General features: G+C 33.7%; 2 protein-coding genes across 2 annotated transcripts in view; one reads left to right on the forward strand and one right to left on the reverse strand.

The window, feature by feature from the left end:
* The window catches only part of spg (dedicator of cytokinesis spg), a 288431-nt gene that overhangs the window by 159066 nt on the left and 102300 nt on the right, over positions 1 to 27065 (reverse strand). The window lies entirely within an intron of this gene.
* The window catches only part of Inx3 (innexin 3), a 52278-nt gene that overhangs the window by 4750 nt on the left and 20463 nt on the right, over positions 1 to 27065 (forward strand). Inside the window, exons 2-4 of the mRNA XM_075380765.1 lie at positions 19682 to 19857; positions 23358 to 23572; positions 25416 to 25634. Of these exons, the coding sequence (XP_075236880.1) occupies positions 19695 to 19857; positions 23358 to 23572; positions 25416 to 25634 (597 nt within the window). The 5' untranslated portion in view covers positions 19682 to 19694. The remainder of the gene's footprint in view (positions 1 to 19681; positions 19858 to 23357; positions 23573 to 25415; positions 25635 to 27065) is intronic.

A 27065-nucleotide genomic window follows, 5' to 3' on the forward strand; every position in this document is an offset into this window, starting at 1 on the left:
CGATCGATTTTTTCCCCGGTAAACTCTTGCGGTTTTTGGTTATAAGTCTCGTCTCCTGAATAAGAATTTTACGTTAGGCTGTAAAGATTTAAACGACTACGTCTTCGGTATTTGTTCGATTTATAGGAATTTCCATAAAAATTTGTTTTCTATTAGGCGATAACGCATAAGATGTCGAAATTTTGAACGCCGGCCTCCGTGGCACGAGCGGTAGCGTCTCGGCGTTTAATCCCGGTCGGGGACGGCGTTTTTTGTACGCTACAAATTTCCATATCCCGTTCGCGAACTTCCTTATTGTCGAGCAAAAAAGAGGTACGGTATTTACGACCGATAACTATTTTTGGAGTCTGTGCCGGCCTAACTTACAGTTAAATGAAGTTATTGGCTCGACCGACCGCTAGGCGGCTAAACGGCATTCCCGCATTTAAAATGGGATCTCAACGGCATATGAGAGATCGTCTCACAATCATTCCTCGTGGTGATAATATACGTACATATAAAGCACCTGTAAAGTATTGTTATATTTTTGTACGTCACATTTTATAGATCTCATTCTATTGTAGAAAAACTTCTACTAACAATTCTTCATCGTTTGAAACAGGATTTGTAACGCGTAGATCATAGGTGTTTTTTTAAACTTGTTTTGGCTGGCACCGACTTCAAAAATAGTTATTTGTTGTAAATACTTTTAATAAATAAGAATATAATTGTTTTATTTACTATAACTTTTTACTACTATTATTTTTTGAAGTCGATTTTTCTTTTTCTTTTTTAATAAGTTAAAAAAATGAAAATAAATACAGATATACTTATTAATATTCTAGTCACACAGAGAATATAGCAACAGCAACATTAGCGGAAAGCGGCTAAGGATGTCGAGCCGTTCGGTTTTTTCTGTATTTGTCCTGAGATTATCACCGGATTTGGTTAAAATTAATAAGGGACGGTTCCGAAAGTATAATCTTTCGATTAAAAAACAAATTTTCAAAATCGGTTCACTAACGTCGGAGATATTGGAACAAGTTTGGTGAACTTAGCTTCTTAAATAAGAGGATATATATTTTTTTCAATGACATTTCATTAACCTACGCCGAAATTTTCTTGATAAATTAAAATATTTATATGCGTTCACCATCTTTCTTTTTTTTCTCGAATCTTGTTTTACGAAAAAACCATTCAATTAGAAAAAAAAAAATAATAATAATAAAAATAAACGTTTATTCGTTATTAACTAGCTTAGAATCGTCAACAATTCAAAGCAGTCTTGCTAAGCGGGACAAGAATTTCAATTTCTGATTGAGAAATATTTGAAATGTTTGGCTACAAGAGGGGGAAGGAGGCTATTAAAACTCGTTATAACATTGCGCTTTAAAGCAAACCTTAAAAGAAAATTTTATTGCTTACTCGTACCTTAAGTAAGAAAGTATCGTGTACGTTTATACAAAATCGTATATCTTAATTTAGAATAAACCGTGTAAGTTGACCGTTGGCAGACGGGCAGCCCCCTAACCCGCCGGGTTGGTCTAGTGATGAACGCGTCTTCCCAAATCGGCTGATTTGGAAGTGGAGAGTTCCAGCGTTCAAATCCTAGTAAAGCCGGCTATGTTTACACGGATTTGAATACTAGATCGTGGATACCGGTGTTCTTTGGCGGTCGGGTTTCAATTAACCGCACATCTCAGGTACGGCCGAACTGAGACCGCACAAGATTACACTTCGTTTACCCTCATTCTTCCCCTCAAGTAATATCTGAACGGTAATTACCGGAGGCTAAACAGGAAAAAGAAAGACAAGCGGTTCCTTCGCTTGCTATCGTCTTCCATTCGTTAACACAAAACAGACCTAAATGTTATTAATAATTATACGCTGTTAATTACAGAGCTTATTTGAAATGCAAATAATAAATTGCAAACTTTGTTATTCGTACGACTTTTAATTTTGATGAAAACAGACGAACAAAGAAAGTTTTACGTTTTCAATCGTCACGTCAACAACGGGTGAGTTCGCTTGATTAGAAAAAAATAACTAAATTCATATCGACTCGGTTCATTCTGTGCGCATTTAAAATTTAAAAAAATCTATACAAAATTATGAAAGAAAGAATGTCGAGGAGTTCTGAAATTAAAAAATGAATTTTTTAAATTATTCCTACGCCTTATAAATTCGAACGAACTGAATCTGTATAAATGACGAAAAGATAATTACGATTATTAATTTAACCGTCGATGACATCACTGTAACGGGTAATTTTCCTGACGCAATCTATCAGACTTCTGTGTAATATAAATTTAAACGACGATTAATAGAGATCGCGGATAGGCTGTTTTTACTCTGTCCCCCACCGATCTTTTCAATTCTTATAATAAACTAACCGTTTGCGGTAGAAAAACAAATAATAGTACGTCTTGGTACAACAAACGTTTGAAATACGAGTTAAAAAAAAACCGACATAAACAGAGAAAACCGTGAAGGACATTTAATTTTCAATAAAACTAATAATAATAAACGTAAAACTGTGGCCACACTTGTGCAATGTTAAAAAAATAACAGTTATTTAGCGCGTACAAAGAATAAACAAATATATAAATAAAATTTAACCGGAAATGTTCATCTAAACAAATAATATTTTTACTTCATAAATAATAAATCGAAGAAGAACGCCGTACAAAAATAATAAATCGCAAAATATTCTTTTACTTTCGGCGCGAATTATATTTTTAATACAAGTCATCGAAAAAGGTCGCAGGAATTTAAAAAAAATCGCATCTCAGGAACTACTAGAGATAATCAAACGAGTATTTTTTATAATCGACTAACTCGGCAAGTTTTGTTACGTTTCTTAGAAGTTTCAATATGATCTCCGTATCTCTGACGTATTCAATAATTTCATCGGGTCGCCCTACAAATATGCCGGTCGATACAAACACTATATCGGAAATTCGCTTCATCCGTAAACATAACGCGTTTTAAAAACGTTTCGTCTTCGTCAATGTTATAAAACATTTTACTTGTGAATTCAACACGTTTAGGGCGATCCGTAAGTTTAATTCGATGTATAACCTGAATTTTGTTGAGCGTACAGGCGTAAACGCTTGTACAACATATTTTCAGCGGTTGTCTTGGGAATTCCTAACTGTAAACTTCGCCAAGAAATTCATTTTTGAGGGCTTCTGAAACAACTTTGGCGTAAACGCTCTACCGCTTCGATACTCGTTTTGGGCCGTCCCGGACATTTTTTCACGTCGTCAGATTCCTTAAACTGCTCGTACCACCGTCTAACGCGATAGCTTGAGGGGCTCATCCCCATAAATACGCCGGAAAGTCCGTCGAACGGTTACAACCTATTTATACTCCACTAACCGTAAAACGTACTGCGCTTTCTACTGAACTGTCGCCATTGCACCGACCGACAGAGGCGTTGTGCCGTTGTGCGCATCGGCTCAAGGTCGCGTCTAAAAAACTTGATATCCCATATTTTGCGGTTCCAATTAAAACTTTATCTCGATCGCATAGGGAGTTACGATTTTTTTTATCGGTGCAACCTTTTTCGACGACTTGTATTCGATCGTACGATTAACGCTAAAATTAATTAATTTACGAGTAGATCTATAACGGTGTGAAATACGATAAAAATTCAAAACGCGTGCGGAAATACAGGATAGAATTAGTGCCGGATTGAAAGACGTAAAATATCTCGCCGGACTAAATTTTTGCATATATAAAAAGAAAAATTCATTAGAAAAAGTAATAAGTTAAAATAAAAAAAAACTTGCGCAGTTCTGCGCAAGAACACCGACTTTTTGTTGAATTAATTTGTTTAATATCGCTAACTGTAGAAACCGTAGATAAAGAAACGTCAACGTTCCGACTTGCAGCATCATAACGAACCAAACTTGCCCCGCTAAACGTTTTCCCTTAGACGACAACAGTTAAATAATTTGCGGTTCATTAAAAAATTCATATACCGACTTCTTTTTAAGAAAAGAAAAATTTAATGTTCGATTTAAGCTTAATTTTAGGTGTTCGACCTAAGTATTTTTTCTCGAATCGATAATTATTTTCAGCATGTTATACTACATTATAACAAAACTGTTATATTCATCTTTTTTTTTTAATAAAGAAAAGTTAAGTTGTTTACGCCACCGTGACTTAATTGTTTCTAGTAGTAACGATGACAAAATAATGATCGATCGATACATAATAACCAGTACGTACAGATATTATTAATATTAAAAAGATTTTTTTTTTAACCGAATTGGGACAATGGACTGGTAAAAGTGTTATAATCGTTTAACATAATCTAATAAAAATGATACGTTAGAAAAATGCGAAAACTAACTGGGAGTCGAAGTAAGTACCTACTATATATTGATCGACGAAATCGAACGAGAAATTATACAAAAAAGAGGAACGTATAAATATTTTTATATTAAACTAATCGATCAAGGAGTGACGGAGCCCCCGCTGTATTCATTATCCTCACGATTGTGAGAATAATATCGATAAATAATTACAGTCTGAAAAGTTGTCTTTCCTGTAAGGTTTTCTTCGTTCTTTACATAAAAGATCTGGCATCCCTTTTCATACCCCCCTAAGGGGAGAAAGGGCCTCGATTTACGGCTTAAAAACTTCCCTGGGTTAACACGAATGTATCCTGAAAATTTAAAAGCAATTAATCGGCGGTCGGTTGATTCTCGCGTGATGCTCTGATATCTCCTCATTCCCCCCCAGGCGACTAGGCTTTGAGCTACGGCTTAAAAAAACCTTCCCTGGGATAACACGAATATATCCTGAAAATCTGTAAGCGATCTATCAAGTTTCGTGCAAAATACCAATTTGCGTCATCAGATCATTTTTGGCCCTCTATTAGAATATAACATTTCTTATTAGGGTTACACGAAATGTTTTTAATATTATAGATATTCTTTAATGAAAAAAATTTATTAATCTAAAACTACGCGTTGTAAACTATTTTACACGTTCAGTAATACTTCCTAAAGTATGTGTGTGTGCATAGCGTTATTATGATAATGTTAAAAAAATTGTCCTTTCATAATTAAAATAAAATAAAACAAAACGAAGTTCCGTACATGTTTTTGAAATGAACAATACAACGGTGTCCAAACTACAACGTACAACGTTTGTTTTACACGATTACAACACGTACTACTATCAAAACCGATAAATTTTTTAAACGTATTTTTAACATTTGAGCGTGAACCGCAGTTAAAAAAGGCCGTGAAATAAACAACGAATATTAAATGAACGACTTAAATGTAATAAAAATACACACACGCGCGCACATCAACATTTAAACTGTCCATCCCATCCGGTCGATTAAAATAAAATTCAGATTAGGAGACGCTGTTAGAAGATGTACAGCATTTTAAATACGCTATTATATAAATAAAAAAATATAATAATTCTGTTTGTGTAAAGGGCGTATTCTGTTACTGTGTAATCGTAAATGGAAAGCGTTTATTTTACAACATAATGTAAAAAAAAGGAGGTATATATTACGTGCACTTGGTAAATTAATCCGTACAATCGACCGGTGAATAACTAAACGTTACTCTTATAACTTTCAAATGTCGTATGTAGGTCAAACAATCTTATCTATGTTAATAGAGTCTGCGTAAAAGAAAGAGATTAAATAAAGAACAAAAATCGGAGGGGAGGAAAAAGAGATAAATTAGAAGGACGGAGAGAGTAACGTACGAGTAAACAGGTGAGAGATGCGTTAAATGAAACGTATTTTTCTACCCTTTACGAACCGATAAAAATACAAATTTAACTTAACGAACAAAGAAAAGTATTATTACTCTTAATAGACCGTCGATTAAAATTCAAGAAAGAAAAGATTGTTTGTTATATAAACCGAGGTACATCAAAAATACAATAATATTTTTTTATTCGAGAATTTGCAACTGTGAATTACGAATCTTCATTTTAGCGGGAATTACGAGCCCGGTTTCACCCCATCGGCACCGGTCGCCAAACTTACCGTGTAGTTATGGGACAGAAGCCTTAACCGGATCGTAAGGAGTCCGATCTATAATCGCAGAACCCAAAAAATAGAGATAACGGATCTAGAATGATCGAAATAAAGATATGAACGGCGTTTATCCCGAGTCGAAACAACACTAGACGATCTCATCTCGGGTTTTCTGACCGCACCGCGTTCCATTTCACCAAAAAGCCTTCTAGAGTTCCGAATATTTTTTCCTAAGATGGAAACGCCGCGTAACTTGATCGACAGTTCTGCGTTGACCGATTAAAAAAATGTTTTTTTTTTTTTTTTTTTTTTTTTTATTAAAACCAAACGGTCGAAATTATATACACATTTTCATCTCCCTTCAACCTTTTGGTTATTACGAATTGAACTTTCTTCATGTCATCATTTTTTTTACTTTCCCGTCTAGATAGCGCTATAACAGAGCTACTGTTCTAGAAGGGAAAGTACTGTAATCGATCCGATTTGGGCATATGCGGTTTTCACCGGATGTTGATGGTTTGACACCTAAGGAACCCAAAAAAACCGGATGAAAATTTTCCGGATGTTCTTATGTACATATGTCTGTCGGTGTTGGCTTCTAAATCGCCTTATATTTCCGGAACTATTGAACCGATTTCGACCAAACTCGGTCAGATTACTTCTATATATGCGGCATTGATGCCGTTAATTTTCAACTTAAAAAAGTCAACGGAGTGAGACTGTAGAGCAAGATTTCCTCTAATTAAAGTCATATATTAAGCAGTCGCATCCGTCGACGATTAAAAAATAACAATATCTGCAAAATATATTTTTTTTGCAAAATCGCACCTCCACCCCAAAAAATTATGTAGTCGTCTGCTGTGTTGTGACGCCACAGACGAGCGGTAGAATTTAATAAACGAATAATATTTAAAGCGTAAAAAAGTAATTCGGTCTGGACGGGTCTCGGAACTTCGATCGCGCGGTTTACTAGGTACCTGATGCGTTAAGCCTCGCGGCTACACCGGTCTGCCGACCGTACAAGCCAAATTTGTTTTGTGTAAGTCGTGAAATTACATTAACTTAGGTAGTGTCGACCGTCGCCCCTAATACCGCTACACCCGCGCGAATTAAATACGGTAAACGCGCGCGCTCTGGTTAGAATCGTTGAATTAAATAAACGAAAAATATTATATTTAAATAAAACGACAAACAGTTTAAGTTATGCGCGTATAAGCCGTGCATTAGAAACAACGTGGACTTATAGGACTTTCCTTCGGCTATTTTTAAATTCGCATCTATTAATATCTTTAAAAATACGTTTCTATTTGGCAAGGACATTTACAGGAAAACAAAATGTTCTATAAATATCGGAATCGGCTTTTCTGTTATCGGTATTAAATTTACATACCGGTCAGAAGCAGCTCGTCTAAATGCGAACCAGAAAATTATATTTAAATATATTTCCGTATCAAATTCGATAACATTTAGTAAAGTTTAAACACAATAAATATAGATTTAGGTTTTAAATAAAAAAATTTTTTAGGTTCGTTCACATTTAAATCGTAATCGTAGCGGCTGGCGATTTTGTTCAATAATGCGATAACGTTACCGAAATGAAGGAGGGATTGTAATTTACTATTTGCTTAAAAGTTCCTTGGATCGAATATATTTCCAAACTAGTTACCGATCTGCTTATACTGTATTATAATAAACAACCCTTACGTAGTCAGAAAAGTAATATAACCGCCACTATTATTGATGTCCAGTGAAAATATTTAAAATCAAACGTCGTGTAAATTTATTCAGATTTGAAAGCATATAAAGATGAAACGAACGTAAATAATCCTAAAACCATCGTCGGGTACTTTTCTCCAGTTACAGTATTTTCAAAACGGAAAGGCCCGATGACTCCCTCAGGAGACAAACAAAAGTAATGCGGGGATTATCTTCGACCCGGTACGTACAATTACGTCTATTAACGGTTCCGTGAAGTTTAAATTGCGCTTCAAAATTTACGGGCGCCGAACAATCATACCCGTAAATCCCGGTTCACAAAATTGTACCCTGCGATCCGGGTCGTCGTCACTTAGCTTGGAATGTACACACGCAAATCGCCTTTCTTCAGAACGCGTCTGACGCGACCCTTACCTTACAGATTTTTGTGGTGAACGCTGAAAACAGTTCCAGCACCGCACCGAAAAAATTTATCGGTTGTAGCCGTGCGAGGTCGCCTCGATCGGCCTTTCTACACGTCAAACACTGTTCCGTGGATCTCGAATTTTTCTCGCAGATGCGGAAAGGCCGCTATTTTGAGCGTTCAGTTACGCCAGAAGATACACGTATTTTTTAAATCGGACTGTAGCCTTAGTTTTCCCAGAAATTCAACATTGTAGAAGGAAAATAAATTTTCTACGGCGGTTCAAAGCGCGTATACATTTTTTTGAAACGTTTGCAGACGGTCTGGTATAAGTTAAAAGGAAAAGAAACCGACAAAAGCGCGTAACAAAAAGAATTTTGTAAACGACAGTAACATCGCGGCAAAGTAACCTTACATATAAGTATATATGTACATCCGTATGCAAAATATTCCTTCTAAAATAGAAGTAATATATTGTAGAAATTACACAGCGTCGATAACAATAGAAGTCACCGACTATTTATACTGTATATGCAAAAATTGTATACCAAGCCGAGGCGAAGTTAAGTACTAACATATGTTTACAACACAAAGAAATCTGTAAGGAAAAAACACTTTACAACAGACGGTTAAAATTTTGTTTTCTTCGTAACGCGCCGTTTGTCGTTCGATATTAAGGGTAAGGAATAATCTGAAAGTTCATGGACGATTTAATAATAAAATATACATTATGTATGAAACCATTAATTGAATAAATTAGGTCGCAGTTATCATGAGAATATCATCGTGTTACAGCCGTTTAGTTTTTTTTTAACAACAGAAATAAAAATTAAAATATATATGAGGAGGACATTAAGAATTAAATGTGAAGATGTATTTAATCGTGTAATATAAGATAAGCGTGTTCTGAATGCGAGTGTGTTTGTTTCTACGAACTAACGGTAAATAAGCGATGTTGTAATCGTTAAGCGACATTTTTATCTTTGTATAGATCGAAGTTTATTTTATTTAAAAAACGTATTTTACTAATCGTTTATATAATATTCAAATTTCAAGTTTTAATATCGTAACAAAAGGACATTTCTTTTTAATTCTAACGATAGAATACGTTTACTATCTTTCACGTAATCCTATACTATACAAAAGAAATAAAAAAACTTTTAAAATTAGATTGCGATTAAAACAAGCTTATTTACCGCAATAAAAAAAAATGACAAACGGACGTATAAAAAAAAATTCCTTCGGCACGCCGGAAGGCGGAGGCAGATTTCACCGGGGCAAAGTAGTAGACGAACTCGGATTGTCCGAGCTCGAGTCAAACATTACTTTGTATGTTTTCTCGTTAGAATACGAACTATCACTAAATTTATAAACACATCCTTATGATTTTTCCTGGCCTTCTTGATAACGCACCTATTTGAGGATTAGCAGGAGATTCCACGTTCGTCTCTTTGTATTGATAAAAAAAGACTATGTTTTCAGAAAGTTTTATTTAAAAACCTGTATAAATACAACGTCAGTGATATTGAGATGATCTACCTATGATAAGTACAATAGGCCTACATTACCCGCATAAAATATTTTCGCGTGAAAAAATATTCGTATGCACAGTACTAAGTCACGGCAGTTTTGTATTCACTCGATACGACAGTTGTTTCCGATGTAAACAAGTTTCACTTGCTTAGAAAATGGGAATCCTCGTTTTCTTACAATTCCAACAATATTCTGGTCATCCCTTGCCGTAAGGGTTGGTCATATCAAAAATTGTTTCACACAAAATTTTCGGGTAATATTTACAGGACTAACGACCGCTTTAAACAGATTCAATCCTGTGCCTTTTAAGGGAACTATGATTTTTTTTTCTTGAAATCCAATTTTTTCCACCCGTTGGCCCTTATCCGAAGAATAGTAGGAATTTTAAACGAATTCGATATTTTACTTACTAAGAAAGTTACAGCGATATTTCATTTTTTCGAAAAAGCCCACCCCCATAGTTACATTTTGCCCATTAATGAACCCGACCGAGATTCTGGTCGTGATATTTTATGTATCTATTTCAAAATAACTGGCGCAAAATTACGACAGTTATCGTGTGCGTGTGGTTTTGGGGTCTGGGGGATGTGAAACGCGAAGATATGTCGAAATTTTCCGGAAGTCGAATCATGGTACCCGATACAGCAGGTGCCTTTCTTATGAAATCTACCTAAAAAGTACCTTTATCGTCCTAGATAAAAATACTTTTTGTATTTGGTTGTGTTCCCGCTGCCGGAAAATTATTTTGATCCGTTTCTTTGGACGGATGGGTTTATTTACTTAATTTTGCGTACTTTTTAAGTACTCTTATATCATCGTTTTTTTATGTTATCTTTTATACTTTTCATATTTACGGTCCTATATTTGTGCTGACAGATCTTCAGGATACGTATTAAATATTTGGGAACTCCATCAACGGTATTTCCACAAACATACGGCTCCAGAATATCCGGGTAAACTTTGTTTTCCTCAAGGAATCGTATCCGTTCTGAGATATTTAATGCAAAAAATCCTACTCGGTTTTTTATACTGTTGATTCTTATAGCAAAAATCGGCTAACATCAACCAGAAGATACCTCCTTTGTTTCTGTAGCCTCCGGAGCCACCGCAAGGTATTACTTCAGAGGATATGTATATGTATGTAATGCAGCCTTGTACGGTCTCAGGTGACCGTTCCTAAGATGTGTGGTTAATTGGGTTTCAATTAACCACCGACGAATACCGGTATTTACGATCTAGTATTTACATCCGGATAAAAATCCGCCTTTACTAGGATTTGAACCTTAGAACTCTCGACTTCGAAAACAGCTGATTTGCGATGAATTCATCGCTCGACCAACCCGGTGGGTTACCAGAAGATACCTTTTTCTTTTTCCTGTTTAGCCTCCGGGAATTACCGTTCAGGTATTATTTCAGAGGACGATATGTATAACTGTAAATGAAGTGCAGTCTTCTACAGTCTCGGGTCGACCTTTACTGAGATGTATGGTTAATTGAAACCCAACCATCAAAGAACACCGGTATCCCCGATCTAGTATTCAAATCCGTGTAAAAATAACTGCCTTTACTAGGAATTGAACGCTGGAACTCTCGACTTCGAAATCAGCTGATTGGCGAAAACGCGTTCATCGCTAGACAAATCCGTCGGGTTACCGGAAGATACCTAAAGTTGTCGATGTTAACAGGAACGATAAAGACTGAAAAAATTACGCGTAAAGTTTCAGTTTAATGAACGATCAAACGATCAATTTTAAAATCGAACGTTCAAAATATATTTGTTCGGTGTAGGGAAAACAACGTGGAATTTTATCGCCAACCCATTTACAAATTCAGAGTCAGAGTCTTGCGAAACTTCTTACTCGTGTGCGTGTATTACAACACCGACACGACGATGGTGAAATACAACAATAATAAATTCTTGCCGATATCCATAGATAAAAAAACAAAACGATTTTTGTTTCGTTTAGTATTGTGCATATATATCCTTGAAATGTAAAATAAAACGCTACGTTGCATTTATTATTTTTTATTTATATATAAAATAAAAATCAATAAAAAATAATCAGAAGGTGAATCGTAGCAATAAGACTGTTCGGAAAATACTACTTCAATTTTACAAAACTATACGTTCGCTGAACTAATCTAAAATGTCGAAATGTTTTAAATAATTTAATAATTATAATTATTTCTTTATAATGAGGTCGATAACATTTAACTAAGAGCGAATTAAAACGACAGAAAAAAAAGAAAAAACGAACAATGGACGATTGAATTCTGAGACCTAAAAAAAAAATATTGTAATACAAACGCCATGAACGTTCTAAACTCTTAAAACGTCAATCGGGTTGAATCCGGCATAACCTTAAGGTTATTATTAATTCTTAATATCGGTTACTAAATGTAATATATTTGAATATACGGTTATGTAGCGTGCGAGTGCGTTCATGCGCGTATATATGTTTGCGATAAAAGACAATGAACGCGCGAACAACTACGCTATGCCACCTCACTGTATTGTGCCACGTAGTGGGCAGCCAGTAAATGACTATAAATATCGTACCACTTTAAAAACTATTTATGATACGCAGGCCTACATACTATGCGCATAATGTATTAGGCCTGTACAGATTACTAGGGCAATGCGATAGTGATACTTAAGTTATATATATATACATATATATAAGCTACATTATTTTAAAGTGAAATTTTAAGAGTAATTTAGTATAACGATTTGTTAAAAGCAATAGAAACAAAACTAAGTATTTTTTTAAACGAAGCATTTTTTCTTTACAAAAAAATTCGCTACTCGCTTCAATCTGCGTAAAAGGATAAACGGATAGCGAATATTTTCAAAATATATTTCGATACGTACACGTATTACAATTGTGCTGCAGTAAGACTCCAAAAATACCGATACAAAAGCCCCACTCTCGATTTATTTTTTACAGTATAAACGCTAAACTTCATAACAAAAAGCAAAGATATATATATCTTCCGACTTTCACTTTTAATTATTTTTTAATCCATTATTATTTTTTTTTTGTCTTCAGTCATTTGACTGGTTTGATGCAGCTCTCCAAGATTCCCTATCTAGTGCTAGTCGTTTCATTTCAGTATACCCTCTACATCCTACATCCCCAACAATTTGTTTTACATACTTCAAACGTGGCCTGCCTACACAATTTTTCCCTTCTACCTGTCCTTCCAATATTAAAGCGACTATTCCAGGATGCCTTAGTATGTGGTCTATAAGTCTGCCTCTTCTTTTAACTATATTTTTCCAAACGCTTCTTTCTTCATCTATTTGCCGCAATACCTCTTCATTTGTCACTTTATCCACCCATCTGATTTTTAACATTCTCCTATAGCACCGCATTTCAAAAGCTTCTAATCTTTTCTTCTCATATACTCCGATCGTCCAAGTTTCACTTCCATATAAAGCGACACTCCAAACATACACTTTCAAAAATCTTTTCCTGACATTTAAATTAATTTTTGATGTAAACAAATTATATTTCTTACTGAAGGCTCGTTTAGCTTGTGCTATTCGGCATTTTATATCGCTCCTGCTTCGTCCATCTTTAGTAATTTTACTTCCCAAATAACAAAATTCTTCTACCTCCGTAATCTTTTCTCCTCCTATTTTCACATTCAGCGGTCCATCTTTGTTATTTCTACTACATTTCATTACTTTTTTTTTGTTCTTGTTTATTTTGATGCGATAGTTCTTGCGTAGGACTTCATCTATGCCGTTCATTGTTTCTTCTAAATCCTTTTTACTCTCGGCTAGAATTACTATATCATCAGCAAATCGTAGCATCTTTATCTTTTCACCTTGTACTGTTACTCCGAATCTAAATTGTTCTTTAACATCATTAACTGCTAGTTTCATGTAAAGATTAAAAAGTAACGGAGATAGGGAACATCCTTGTCGGACTCCCTTTCTTATTAGGGCTTCTTTCTTATGTTCTTCAATTGTTATTGTTGCTGTTTGGTTGCTGTACATGTTAGCAATTGTTCTTCTATCTCTGTATTTGAACCCTAATTTTTTTAAAATGCTGAACATTTTATTCCAGTCTACGTTATCGAAAGCCTTTTCTAGGTCTATAAACGCCAAGTATGTCGGTTTGTTGTTCTTTAATCTTCCTTCTACTATTAATCTGAGGCCTAAAGTTGCTTCCCTTGTCCCTATATTTTTCCTGAAACCAAATTGGTCTTCTCCTAACACTTTTTCCACTCTCCTATCAATTATTATAGCGACTAAAAAAACGTACATTTAAAAATTTACGGTTAATTAGATATGGAATTCGGAGCTACAAATAGGGTCGTATTATTTTCATTTCGATATTTTTTTTAAGTTCAAAAAAGGTTTACTGAATTTTCTTTAAAATTCGAAAGTTAGTATCAGGGATAAAAATGAAAAGTAATAACACAAGCTGTTACAGACTTCTTTGTTTTATAAAACCGGTTTAAGTAAAATTTATTTATCAGCTGCGATACATAAAAATACAATTCGTGAAAAAAAATTGTATATTTCACTCTGTTGATAACATATAACACCATATATATACAGGGTGGCTGAAAAGTATACGGCAATCTCTTCGTAGCTGATTCTGTGGCTAAAAATAGTAAATCGATTCGTATAAAAATAGTCCCAAAAAAAACTTCGTTAGCGAGTTATGCGCCGTTTCAAAAAGTTAATTGTCGATCGGCTGATATTGCCTACGAAAACAAATTAATACATTCCGATAAAAAAGTAGTAAATAAATGACATGTTTTTATTTCCAACGTACGGACAAAATTAGTCATTTCGTGCTGTTAATGTTTTTTTCCTACAGTTCAGTCGGTTCTTCTTTAATATATCCAGCTTTCGATATTTTCGTAAGTAATTTACACGAATCTTTTCACAATTAAATTTTCTACATTTCTAATTGAAAAAAAAATCAACTTAATTAACAATTTAACGAAGTTTTCTTGCGATAAACCCAAAAACGAGTTAATATTTTTGTGTTTTACGTCAGATATCAGGTACAGTTGTAGGACCCGTTTTTAAAATATTTTCAGGTCAAAAACCATAAGAAGCGACTAAATTTGCCCATTAATTTACCCTCCCATTACAGCAACTCTTGGTTTCCCCGGGGGGACCGAAATCGGGGCGAAATCTTTCGCTAGGCGTAACTCGCTGGCGAAGCGTTTCGGGCTTATGTTTATATGAACTTTCCCTTTTTCCTATTATTAGTTATACGATCAGCTCCCGACAGATAAGTTTTCAATCGCTCTGCATATTTAATTTTATACCGGTATCGAAGGAAAAATAACCAAATTGTTGTAAAAGTATCGGCGAATGAATGAACGTTATAAATAATTAATAAATTTTTTTTTTAACAGTGAAATTTGTATAAGTATTGTTAAAAGAACGATAGAAAAAGCATCGATTCATGACAGTCGGTCAGCGAAATGATCAGACTTAATAGATATCTGTTGATTTTCAATTTAAATTAGAAAAAGGAAACATAAATTAACGATACATACGACCTCTTTTATTTAGAAGTAACGTCTATTCCTTTCAACCGTAAAAATCTAAGTTCGAAACACGATCGGGCTTGACATTTTTTGTACGTTACATAATCCTATTTACATTCTGAACCGATTATTATAAAAATAAATAAATAATAAGTAAAAAAGCGCACAAAATATTAAGGGAAATACGGTAGAAATGTATTATAAAAATAAAAAAAAATCCAGAAATTACAACAATAAATCAAATTTAAACGATTATAAACAACTTTAATTGCCGCGTATATATATGTACGTATTATTTATTCTTTATTTTAACATTTGTCGATTAAGTATCCGATTATAGCTACCGATTAAATATGAATTATATACGTATGAAAAACGACGAGCCTGACTAGAATTCGAACCCAGGACCTTCTGGATCAACGGTAGAGACACACCGTTCCACCGAAACCTCCACAGCGGAGCGGTAGCTGTATAATATCAACAGATATATAAACACGCCGATAACTTTCACTCGGATTTGAAAGCTATCAAAAAGTCAATTCCAACAAGGCAGCGAGTGTCAAACAAGCGTGTCATAGACATAGACGGTACAGTCGGTAGACTTACACAATAGAACGGATAAAATAATAATCAAGTACAATATACCATGACGATATTACGCGAGCGTACTAGTATTGTAACGTTAAAGAGGACAAAAGAATATCTTATGGTATATAGAATTCAAAAACTAACACTTTTTTTTTTACATAATTTAAATTAGTAATATAATACAGCCCAGTATTAACAAAGATAACAAAAAAAAAGGGCTATTTATATTATAATATACGCTTCCTAAATTAAAACAACTACATTTTTACAACGAATAAAGCGAAATAAATACGAATAAAAAATAAATTGACCGAAGTATTATTATATGAACCGTTCTAGTAATTCCGGTAAATTTTCGAATAATATTATATTAAAAAGTAACTTAATATATTCTATTTCTCCTAATGCGTACGTCGCAATCTGTTCAACTAGCAAACAATAAACAACCCGACCCGTCTACGGCCAACGAAACGAGGATGACACGTAAATGAGGTGTAGTCTTGTATAAAACCAGACCGACCGTTCCCGAATTGTGTAGTTAATTGAACCCCGACCACCAAAGTACACCGGTATCAACCGTCTAGTATTCAAATCCGTAAAAAAACAATCGACTTTTACAAGGATTTGAACCTCAGAACCTTCGACTTCGATAATAAACAACTTTAACCGCTAGACTGGCCCGGTAGGCTAAAAAGTAAGTAATGACGTAATATTTCCGGTTTAAATTTCTATTTCGGGATTGCACGAAATGGCCCGACTAATGGGTTACGAATAAAGCTCGGCTTCTTAGTTCTCTATTAATAATAATAATAATGATGAATAATTTTCCACTGAACAGCGTTAAAAAACCATATTATATGCTACAAAATATCTCCTAAATAGCGATTTTGGTTTATTAAATCGTCATAAGTAGATAAAAAAAAAGAAAAAGTATCCTCTAAAGTTATTCGAAAAGAAAAACAATATTCTAAGCGACCGTAATAAAGAGCATACCATTAGTTTATTTAAATATATGTATCTGAACCGTTAAACTTCCCGCCACAACTTCTTGCACGTCTCTACAAAAATATAGACCTTTTAAACCTTAAACCGATTAAAGAGGTATCGGTAATTCTATTTGTAAATGAACCGGTTTCTAGGCGATGCCGGGCTACAGCCAGCCGATTTCTCCGGTCGTGTTTATAACAAACCAAATTTTTCTAGTTTCAACCTTTCTTTTAGTTCGTCTAACGCATCTTAAATTTTAATTATCGCATTTACAAATCGATTTATAAAATGACCGCTCGAAAAGAAAAAATAATTGCGTACATCGAGATATCGATGTAAAAACAATTATAATTATATTAACGGATCGTGCATCGTAAACCGAAAGGTTTCTCGAAGAACCTTCCGGTGAACGCGTCCTCGGAAATCAGCAGATTTCGAAGTCGAGAATTCCAGCTTTCAAGTCCTAGTAAAGGCGGTTATTTTTAATCAAACCCGCACAATTCTAAAGAATGACCTTGAGTTTTATCGATCGTGATTGGAAATGCCGATCGGATTGGGAATTGCGATCTTTTAAATTGAAATGGCGTATCGGTCGGGATCACGGGTATTCGAGCGATGAGGACATCTTCACCTTTGAAAGGCCCCGTTAAAATCGTCGCTTCCACTACGTTATTCATCGATTTCTTAACTGCAAGTCGCGTGCCGTTGCAGAGTTTTGGCCGATTAATATCCCGCAACAGGATAATTGGCGCACCTATTTTCAATTTTAATATGTGTGGTGGCATCCCTGGCAGATCAAGCGAGTTTAAAAATTCCGTTGGATAATTAACTACTTCATCTGCTTCCACAACCGCGTCTATCGACTTATATGTAATATCCTCACTTTGAATGCCGGATTGAATAAAATTATTAAGTCGATAGATATCTTTATTCTTTGCGATTCGGTGAAAGGCGCAGCTCAATCGCGACACGATCGCATAAAAGTACCTCGATTAAAGTGAATATTTAATTCAGATTGTATAATAATCTGAATCGGATGCAAGTGGATACGTTTTTTTTTTTTTTTGTTAATAAACAATGTAATTGGGAACAGGTATTGTTTCACATGAGACTGCGGTTGTCGTTAGCTAGTACGGCGAGTGTTCCCCTCGCTTCCGGCAGATGGCGCGGTCACTGGTACACAGCTGACCGTTAAAAAAACTGTTTTCTCGCGGTCGCGGGTATGTGACTGATGCGAAAAATAGATAAAAACAATCTTTGATGCGGGTTATATATCGTGCTAAAATTTGAGCTCAATCGGTGCAGAAAATTTTGAGTTTTTGAAGCGTACACAAACGAACTTAACACTTTTATATATAAAAGAAGAAGATTATACGTACAATATGTAATAATATCTATAATAAATAAGGCTCTGTTTATGTAGAAATTAAAATATGTGTTTTGTCGTTCGTTTATGCACAATGAACGACCGATCTTCTTCTTTTCCGGATTAACTGTTCTACTTTTCTGTATATATGTAAAATTGTTTTTCAGTTGTAGATTTGTAAATTCGATCTTCGTATTTATTTTATTTACGTAAAAATTTATTTTTTTTCGGTTAATTTACGAGGAAACTTCTCGCTTTGTAATCTGTAAACTTTCTTTTTACTTTATAATACTACATCGTAATTATTATTACGTTTTAATATATAAATGTATTTTTAAATACGCATTTAAAATTCTAATATGTTTAACTCGGGACGGCATATTAACGTAATCAGGTATATGGAAAAAAACTCGAAATTGCATTCAGCCAATATAAACCGTGAACGTAATAGAAAGAAAGAAAGAAAAATACGTTGAGTTGATGAGACATGCAGCACAAAGACCTGAACGAATGCTGAACATTCAGGTTGTACTCTTTAGTCAAAAATCTTTCAAAAAAATTGTAAAATTATTTCAACGAGATTTAAATTTACAAAACTGATAATTTTTTCTAAATATATCAAAATTAAACACACGTGTGTGTGTGAGACACTTTTGCAGACTTTTTTCTTTAAAGGTAAAAAATAATTGTAGAGTAAAATCACGTAATAATTACCATTCATTAAATTTTAAACGATATTTATATAATAAATTTAATTAATTACGGCGCATTCATTCAAATACGGCTTGTAATCGGTATACAGCCTACTCGTACTATATGAATAATCGATTAATTTTTATTACGTCTAATTTTATTTATAAACATTAAAGCGTACGAATTAGCCCGATCGAAATTTGAACTTGCGGATCGTCAATCGTTGATTATTTATGGCCGCTTTTTTTATTTTAAATAAAAAATTTAAAACTTTTAAAGCGTCGATTTAATCCTTTATAACATGATTCAGGGCGGAGCAAAAGCTTACAGCGATATAAAATCAAAATTAATACCGTTAAAAAGGTTATTTCTCCGACGCCAAACGTTTTAACCTTTTCAACTTTCGCTTGAAAATATACAAAATAAACTTTAAATATTTTTCTTATATCAAAAAACAACCTTAACGGGAAATAACTCGATTTATTTTACGGTTTACGGCATCGTTCTATAACGCTCGATAAACGGTTTAATGTAATGAGGAAACGAGCAATTGCCGAGTTTACAAACAAGTATGTCCGCTGGCAAACGCCGAATAAAAATATTATCGCTTACTTTTTGACGCAAAATAATGTCAAAACTAATCGTATAAATAACATATGCGATTTACGTACGTAATGTTCAAGCGAATAAACAGTGAAGTAAGTCGCTTTCCGCGCACGCACACACGGCGTGTAATTACGCGAAGGTAAATACCGTAATATATATTATTTAGTTTTAATATTTTAAATATTATAAAATATTTTATAATTAAATTATCGGGTAGATAATATTTAATTTATATATATATTAAAATAAAAATGTAATTTTATTGTTCCAGATAATCAATCAAGATGTCGGTGTTCGCAATGGCTAGTTCGGTAGCGGGTTTTGTGAAAATCCGCTACCTTATGGATAAAGCGGTTGTAGATAATATGGTATTTAGACTGCATTATCGAATAACAAGCGCTATATTATTCGTATCTTGCGTCTTAGTAACAGCCAACAATCTAATAGGTAAATAACCGTTACAAATATTTAAAAAAATATATATTTATTTTTAATGTTTTATATTATTTTTTTCTAATCTCGCTTTTAAGTTTTACTTAGAAGTTTTGTAACAAATCGTAAAACATAAGCGATTGTCTTTGATGAAAAATACTTTTTTATTTATAATTTTTCATTTTGTCTTGTTATCGATGCTCGATCGACTGTTACAGAAAAAAAAACCATGTACAGCCTGATGTCATTTTTTTGTTAACCTCCTGGACCACGGTTACGTATTACTAAAGAGGATGAGATGAACGACGATTTTTGAGGCCTGTGAAAACGCCGTGCTTGACCGGGATTAGAACCCGGGACTTCCTGATGAAAGGCCAAGACTCTACCGCCCGCGCCACGGAGGCCGGCTTTTCGCGTACCTTACGCGGCACGCAAAGTACTAACCTCGTGTAATAGTTAACCTGTAATTCTTTTTATTTTAATCGGGTTTCATATTTCTCGTCTTTTTGTTTTTTGCGTTTTAAATATTAATCGCTTTAATCTATTAACGTAACAGATACTTTCTTAATATAGTATAAGTAACTTATACGGAATCGACCGAGAAAATTAATAAAAATCTAGTAAATAAATAAAATACTACATCGATTGTATTTAAGCGTGTTAGATTAACGATTAGCGGTTCCAGAAAAACTCTTTTTTTCGGTGAGCGTATTAGGTTTATGCGGTTAGTTATTTATCGATATATACCGGCTGTCTTGAGCCCTTCGGTCTAATGACAGACGGGATTAAAAAGTAGGAAAAGAGAAATTTGTAATATGCAACAGCATATTTGCGAGTAGAGGCAAAGAGCAGATAAATATGACGATCGCATACTTTTAAGTAATCCCCTGCCTACAGTTGAAACAACTTAAATTGGTTTTACTATATCGGAAAATATTTCATTTCATAAAACGGGTAAAATTTAATTAAAAATTAATAACTTAATTAATTAGCTCGATTAAAATATAGGATATTGAGCGATTACACTTTCTGTATTTAAAATGACACAACGGTATGTATAAATCAAATTATAATAAATACAAGTACATAATATGTTTTCTGTAGTTAAAAACATACAATATTGACTATTTTTTTTTTATATTTAGCTAAACTTTCTACAAAAACTTAAAATTTCATCAATCCTGCTGTTAACGTTACAAAATGCCAATATAATAATGCAGTGAAACTGCACCCGATGTTATATATATAAAACATTATAAACGACTATTATCAGTACTTAGTATTACACTTAAGAAGAAAAAAAAACTAAAATCATGAACATTTTTTAATCTATAATGTGTGAAACGATTATAAAAACGGTAAGTTCTTGGATTTTTAATCTTTATAATAGTACATTAACTCTAAAAAAAGCGACCTTTGATTTTTAGTTATCGCTTAAAATAAATTTATAATAATGCCAAGCATTATCGCCGCTATTAAATAAATAAAAAATTTACGATACCAGTAATAATAAAAAGCGTAACTGACTGCAACACTTGTATGAGAATTTTAACCGAATCGCAATTATATAAACGTTTTCAAAACATAATTTCGATTAATATTAAGTATAGAAATTAAAAATCCCGATTCCCATGAGATTACCCGTAAATCATTTAACGGTAATGGTAATTTATCGTTTATGACTTACAGTAATTACGTAGCGGATCTCTCATAACACCTAAGGGAAACCGATAGAAAAAAATTGAAATTAAAAATAATTACGATTTCTATTTAAATTGGAAAAATAAATAACCTAAATCTATTTAAGGCTTTGGACCCTAAATACGGGCCGTATACCGAGCAAGAGTTAATCTTTGTCGATTTCATATTAACCGTTCCTAATACGATCGTTTATTTAACTCCAGCTTAGCCGAAGTACATTTATTACCGTTATGTTCAGATCTAGAAGTAAATGAAATTATATCGCGTTAGATTTCACGAGACCTGCTCGGCGTAAACTTTATTCACAAACTATTAGTTTCCTTACCGAAAGTTAAATTAGTAGTTTGACTTTTTGTGAAACCTTGGGATAGAAATTAGTAAACGGTTTTATGAAAACAGCGTTTGAATAAAACATAAAAAAGAATATCACCGCTGGAATAGTGTCGATGAAGCTTTCTCCGTTTTGTTAATCTCATATATTTAACCCGTTATGTTGAGCACGCTACTAACAGAGCATCAAGTAAAACCCACCGGGTCGGTCTAGCGGTGAACGCGTCTTCCCTAATCGGCCGATTTGGAAGTCGAGAGTTCCAGCGTTCAAATCCTAGTAAAGCCGGTTATTTTTACACGGATTTGAATACTAGATCGTGAATAACGGTGTTCTTTGGCGGTCGGGTTTCAATTAACCGCACATCTCAGGAACGGTCGAACTGAGAATGTACAAGACTACACTTCATTTACACTCGTACATATCATCCTCATTCATCCTCTGAAGTATTATCTAAAACGGTAGTTACCGGAGGCTAAACGGGAAAAGAGAGAGAGCATCAAGTAAGAAACATTCGTTATGAACATTAGGTACTTTTGATTACAAGGGAAACAGATCCTTGGTTTGAATTGTAGGCAGCCCTTACCGTCAGATTACACCAAAGATCGATTAGATTTACAGATGATGGTGTCATAAGCGTGGACCCGGTAATACTGAATAAGATAGGATGATCTATCTTCTTAGGAATTGCTGTACAAGGCGATAACCTCGTGCAGATTTTACTTTTATTTTTTCTGTTTAGCCTCTGGATCCACCGTAAGGCATTAATTATTTGAGGATGATATGTACGAGGTGAATACATTCCTGAGTGTGCGGTTAATTGAAACCGGACCGCCAAAGCCACCAGGATCCACGATCTAGTATTCAATACCGTATAAAAGTAACTGCCTTTACTAGGATTTGAACCTTAATATGCTCGACTTCAAAATCAGCTGATTTGCGACCGTTAGACCGACCCAGGGGGTTTGCAGAATTTACCTAAAACCTCTCGGGTACAAATTACGTTCCTTTCCGATATCTTTGATTAGATTACGATACTTTTACCGATAAATGATTTTCCATCGATCGGTTCAGTATACCCGTATCTTAAACAAAAATTATTTTTCCTCCGTAAAATTAAAAAGCCGAGAAAAAATGCCGGGTTTCCTGAAAATAACATGCTTTTTCATTCCTGGAATTATGTATATATGTAGTGACATTTATTAAAATAACTTGTTGATTTTGGACGTATTAATGAAAATAGCTTTGTTTGATTACGTTTCACTTTTAGTCGTGAACATACCAGACAGTGGTTTTTCTTTTACCAAAATAATATAAATTTTCGGCGATAATTCTTTCTATAATATTTTTTAATGCGTTTTGTTGTCGAATTTAAGTTTGAATAAATAATTGAAATAATAAATAAATCGGTTTAAAATCGTACTTTCTTACGATATAAATAATAATTCTTGTAATCTTACGAATGTATTTATTGTTATTTCTTTAGGAGAGCCTATACAGTGTATTAATGACAGATCGATACCGAGTTACGTAATCAATACGTATTGTTGGATAACGCACACGTTTACGCTTCCGCATCAAATGGGTAAATTACAAGGTACACATGTTGCACATCCAGGTGTAAGTGCGTACGTCGAGAATGAAGACGAGACAAGATATCATTCGTACTATCAGTGGGTTCCATTTATGTTGTTCTTCCAGGTAAGGAAACTTTCTTAATAGTTTTTTTCTTCTTTTAATTTAGATAGCGTTCTAAACGCCGTCTCTAACTCGGTTCTACACCTGTTGGAACTCGTGATTTTTAAGGAACTTAACTCTGCAACTTATATATTAAAAAGATACGTTTCAGTAAAGATATTTAAGCGCAGTGATATTATGAAACCGTTCTGGATACGAACGACAAAGTTACATAAGTAACAAATATAACCTCTCTTATATTACTTGAACGAAATAGTTTGCCGGTATATCAAAATAATTTTCAGTCGTAAAAAAGGGTCAGATTTTACGCCGTCCAGGTGTAGTAAACCTCATAATTTGTCGACTGAGTTTATAAAACTACAAAAAGGAGAAAAAGGACACAAACTTTAACCCCGATTAAAATATCGAATAATTTCTTAATTAAACGTTTTATTATTTATTCTAACGATAAACTACTTTTTCCCGATTCTAACTTCTGAAAATTAGACGGTAGGATATCATTTAAAACGAGGAGGTTTAACCTGAATAGCAAAGTAGAGAATTTTATAGCAAAATCATATAGAGACAAACTAAGTCGGTCGATTGTATATTAAGAGATCCAGAATTAGTTAATTCGGCACTTGAGGGATGCGTTAAAAATAAAACCGGTAGAGGAAGGGAAATATCTCAACATATTACAGATAATTAAGGAATGTAGCTCGTAATAAGTATGTAAAGGTTAAATATCGGTACGGAACAGAAAGAAACGGAGAGCGGCAGTAAACCAGTTCGACTCGTGACTCCAAAAAAAAATATATAAATTTATTTCGATACGGAAAGAGAGATTATTTACAACAGAGGTTATTTGCTGAAGCAAGCAACAACCTACAAAAACTGTCATCTGCGTTATAAATATATACAAATTATACTACAATAATTCTTCGTTGAAATTATCACGAACGCGTTAATTATAAACGCGAATAATATCGTTGAATTATTCTATATAATAATAGATTTATATAATCTAAAACGCAACAGTACGCAAAGTTTATCGGAATACAAAACACGCATTTATAGCGCGACCTATTAATCCAGACTTGGACAGTTCATAGATGTTTGTTAATCTAGGTCGGTTAAATTTACGCTCAGATGCAGACCGTATCGGTTTAATCTCAATATTTATTTACTTTCTTACGCTTCAGGATGGTATAGAGGGATAGTGGGAGTAGAGGGATAATAAAAATTTGTAAACCTCCCTTACAGGAAGCTTCCTGTAAGGGAGGTTTACAAATTTTATGCCGGTCCACGAAACATTACATTCACCGTATTAAGGGATGTATTTGTCTATAAGAACCGATTCGACAAAGCTATTCAGGATTTATAGAGTATAAATTTTATACTTCAACACCTCGTAAACCGTTTATTAACAACTTCTGTAGGCGTGAGAATCTCATTCAGAAAAATAATTACGGTCAGGGTGAAATACGATTTAAAAAAATCAATTTACAGGAAATAATTATTTCCCGCAAAAAAAAAATTCAGATAATTTAAACCGTATATATTTTTCTGGATAACAAAAGAAATTTAACCTTGTAAAATAAAGGAAAAGAAGAAAACGCAATAACTACTCGGGAGAAATATTAACTGTGCTTGGCAGAGTTCACAATTTAAAATTTAATTCTTATTTCATAACTGAAATAAAAACCGGTAAGTTTTTTTACATTTTATTTATGAATGATTGTGGACTGAATCGAGTACTAGGAAGAATTAAAAATTTTGTCTTTTAATTCAGGAATAAATAATAGTTTTATATTATTAGATAATAAAAATGACGCTAAAGTGTAATTTTCTTATTATTACATTACAGGGTGTATTATTCTACGTTCCACACTGGATGTGGAAGAACTGGGAAGAAGGTAAAATGAGAATGTTGACAGACGGTATGAGAGGAGCGATGGTCGGACCTAAAGAATCCCGTCACGAAAGGCAATCAAGAGTCGTTCAGTACTTTATCGATACGTTACATACGCATAACGTATACGCTACTGGATATTTCTTTTGCGAAGCGTTAAACTTCATTAACGTAGTAAGTAATTCATTTATTATTTTATCGTTAACAATATCCGGTTTCACCTTCCCGATCAGAGGTAACATGTACGGTCGATTGTTCCATTAATCCGTTTTAACTTGGGAAAGCGTCTAGGGAGTCTGATCGGCCGTATTATTTCTAACTGTGACATAACCGTATCGACGCTTTCTGATAGTCGGTTGCCCTTCTGGTTACCCCTCTTGTCATCTGTCCGCGGCTAAATAAAAAGGATTAATCGAAGGAAAATTTGGTAAATATTTGTGACCGGCATCGCAAAATAAATAAATAAAGATGAAAAATAAACAGAAGCGATTAAAGTCCATACTGATACGTAAAAATACGACACAAATATGTGAAGTTACTGAATAAATACGTTTTTAAATATTTGAAACGTTTGAGAAAAGTTTTGCGTTTACATATTTTAAAAATAAATCTGCCAAGGACCTTTTAAAGCGGTCGGTAACTTATTAATAACGGCAACAAAATACACTTAGGCGGTTAAATATTATGTTGCGTTAACGTAAAAACAGTTTTGTTATCTAATTTTACAAAGAAGCTATTTTTTATAAAATAAAAATGAATATTTTTCCTTATACGAAGGGCAACAAAACTTACAGATCTCTGTGCCTAAATTAAAAAGATAATCGACTCTTTTTATTAACGGTTTAATAATTACATCCGTAATAATGAAAACCGATTTTAAAATCTGCAAAATTTATTTCTATATTTTTTCCTTGTTTACATCGTTAAGGTAACGCGGTTTAATTTATTTTTAAATTAACATTTCATTCGGATAGCGTCGAAAAGAATTTATCGGATGTAATTTGATAAAAATTAAAACTTTACAAACTCGTAAAAACGTAACTGTATTTAATTACCTGTGTTTTACGTAAATATTAACATCGAACGTACAGTATTAGATACGGTCCAACGTGACCGTAATTTAATAAACTAACGCTTCATTAACGTACATGTGAATATTTTTTTGCGACTACAACTATTTTCAGTACAATATGTTCCGAATAAAACTGAAACGTTTCACAGCTTTATCGGTAAAATATAAATCCAAATATATCTAAACCGTTTCCGGTTGAAAATAGCTTCACCGATTCTAAACATCATCAAATTACATTTTTTATCTCAAATTTTTTGGCAGATTTGAAAAAAAAATTTATTTTCAATTTGAAAAAAAAAATCATACGGCCACTTTAATCCGATAGCCATTTGCAATGTTAAATATCGTACACCTTCCCTCTTTCTTATTTTTACATAATACATTTTTTGGTGCGACTATTTCATTTAATATACATTAATCGTATTTTTTGGTTTTTCTGTAAAAGTTTTTTTAATTTTCACACACCCTATTAACTAGTACGGTTATCGTTGACAAAAATCTGTACCCGGTGTTGTAAAAATTTAGTTATCTAC

The sequence above is a fragment of the Lycorma delicatula genome, chromosome 12 (genome assembly GCF_047948215.1).
Source record: "Lycorma delicatula isolate Av1 chromosome 12, ASM4794821v1, whole genome shotgun sequence".
NCBI classification, from domain to species: Eukaryota; Metazoa; Arthropoda; class Insecta; order Hemiptera; family Fulgoridae; genus Lycorma; species Lycorma delicatula.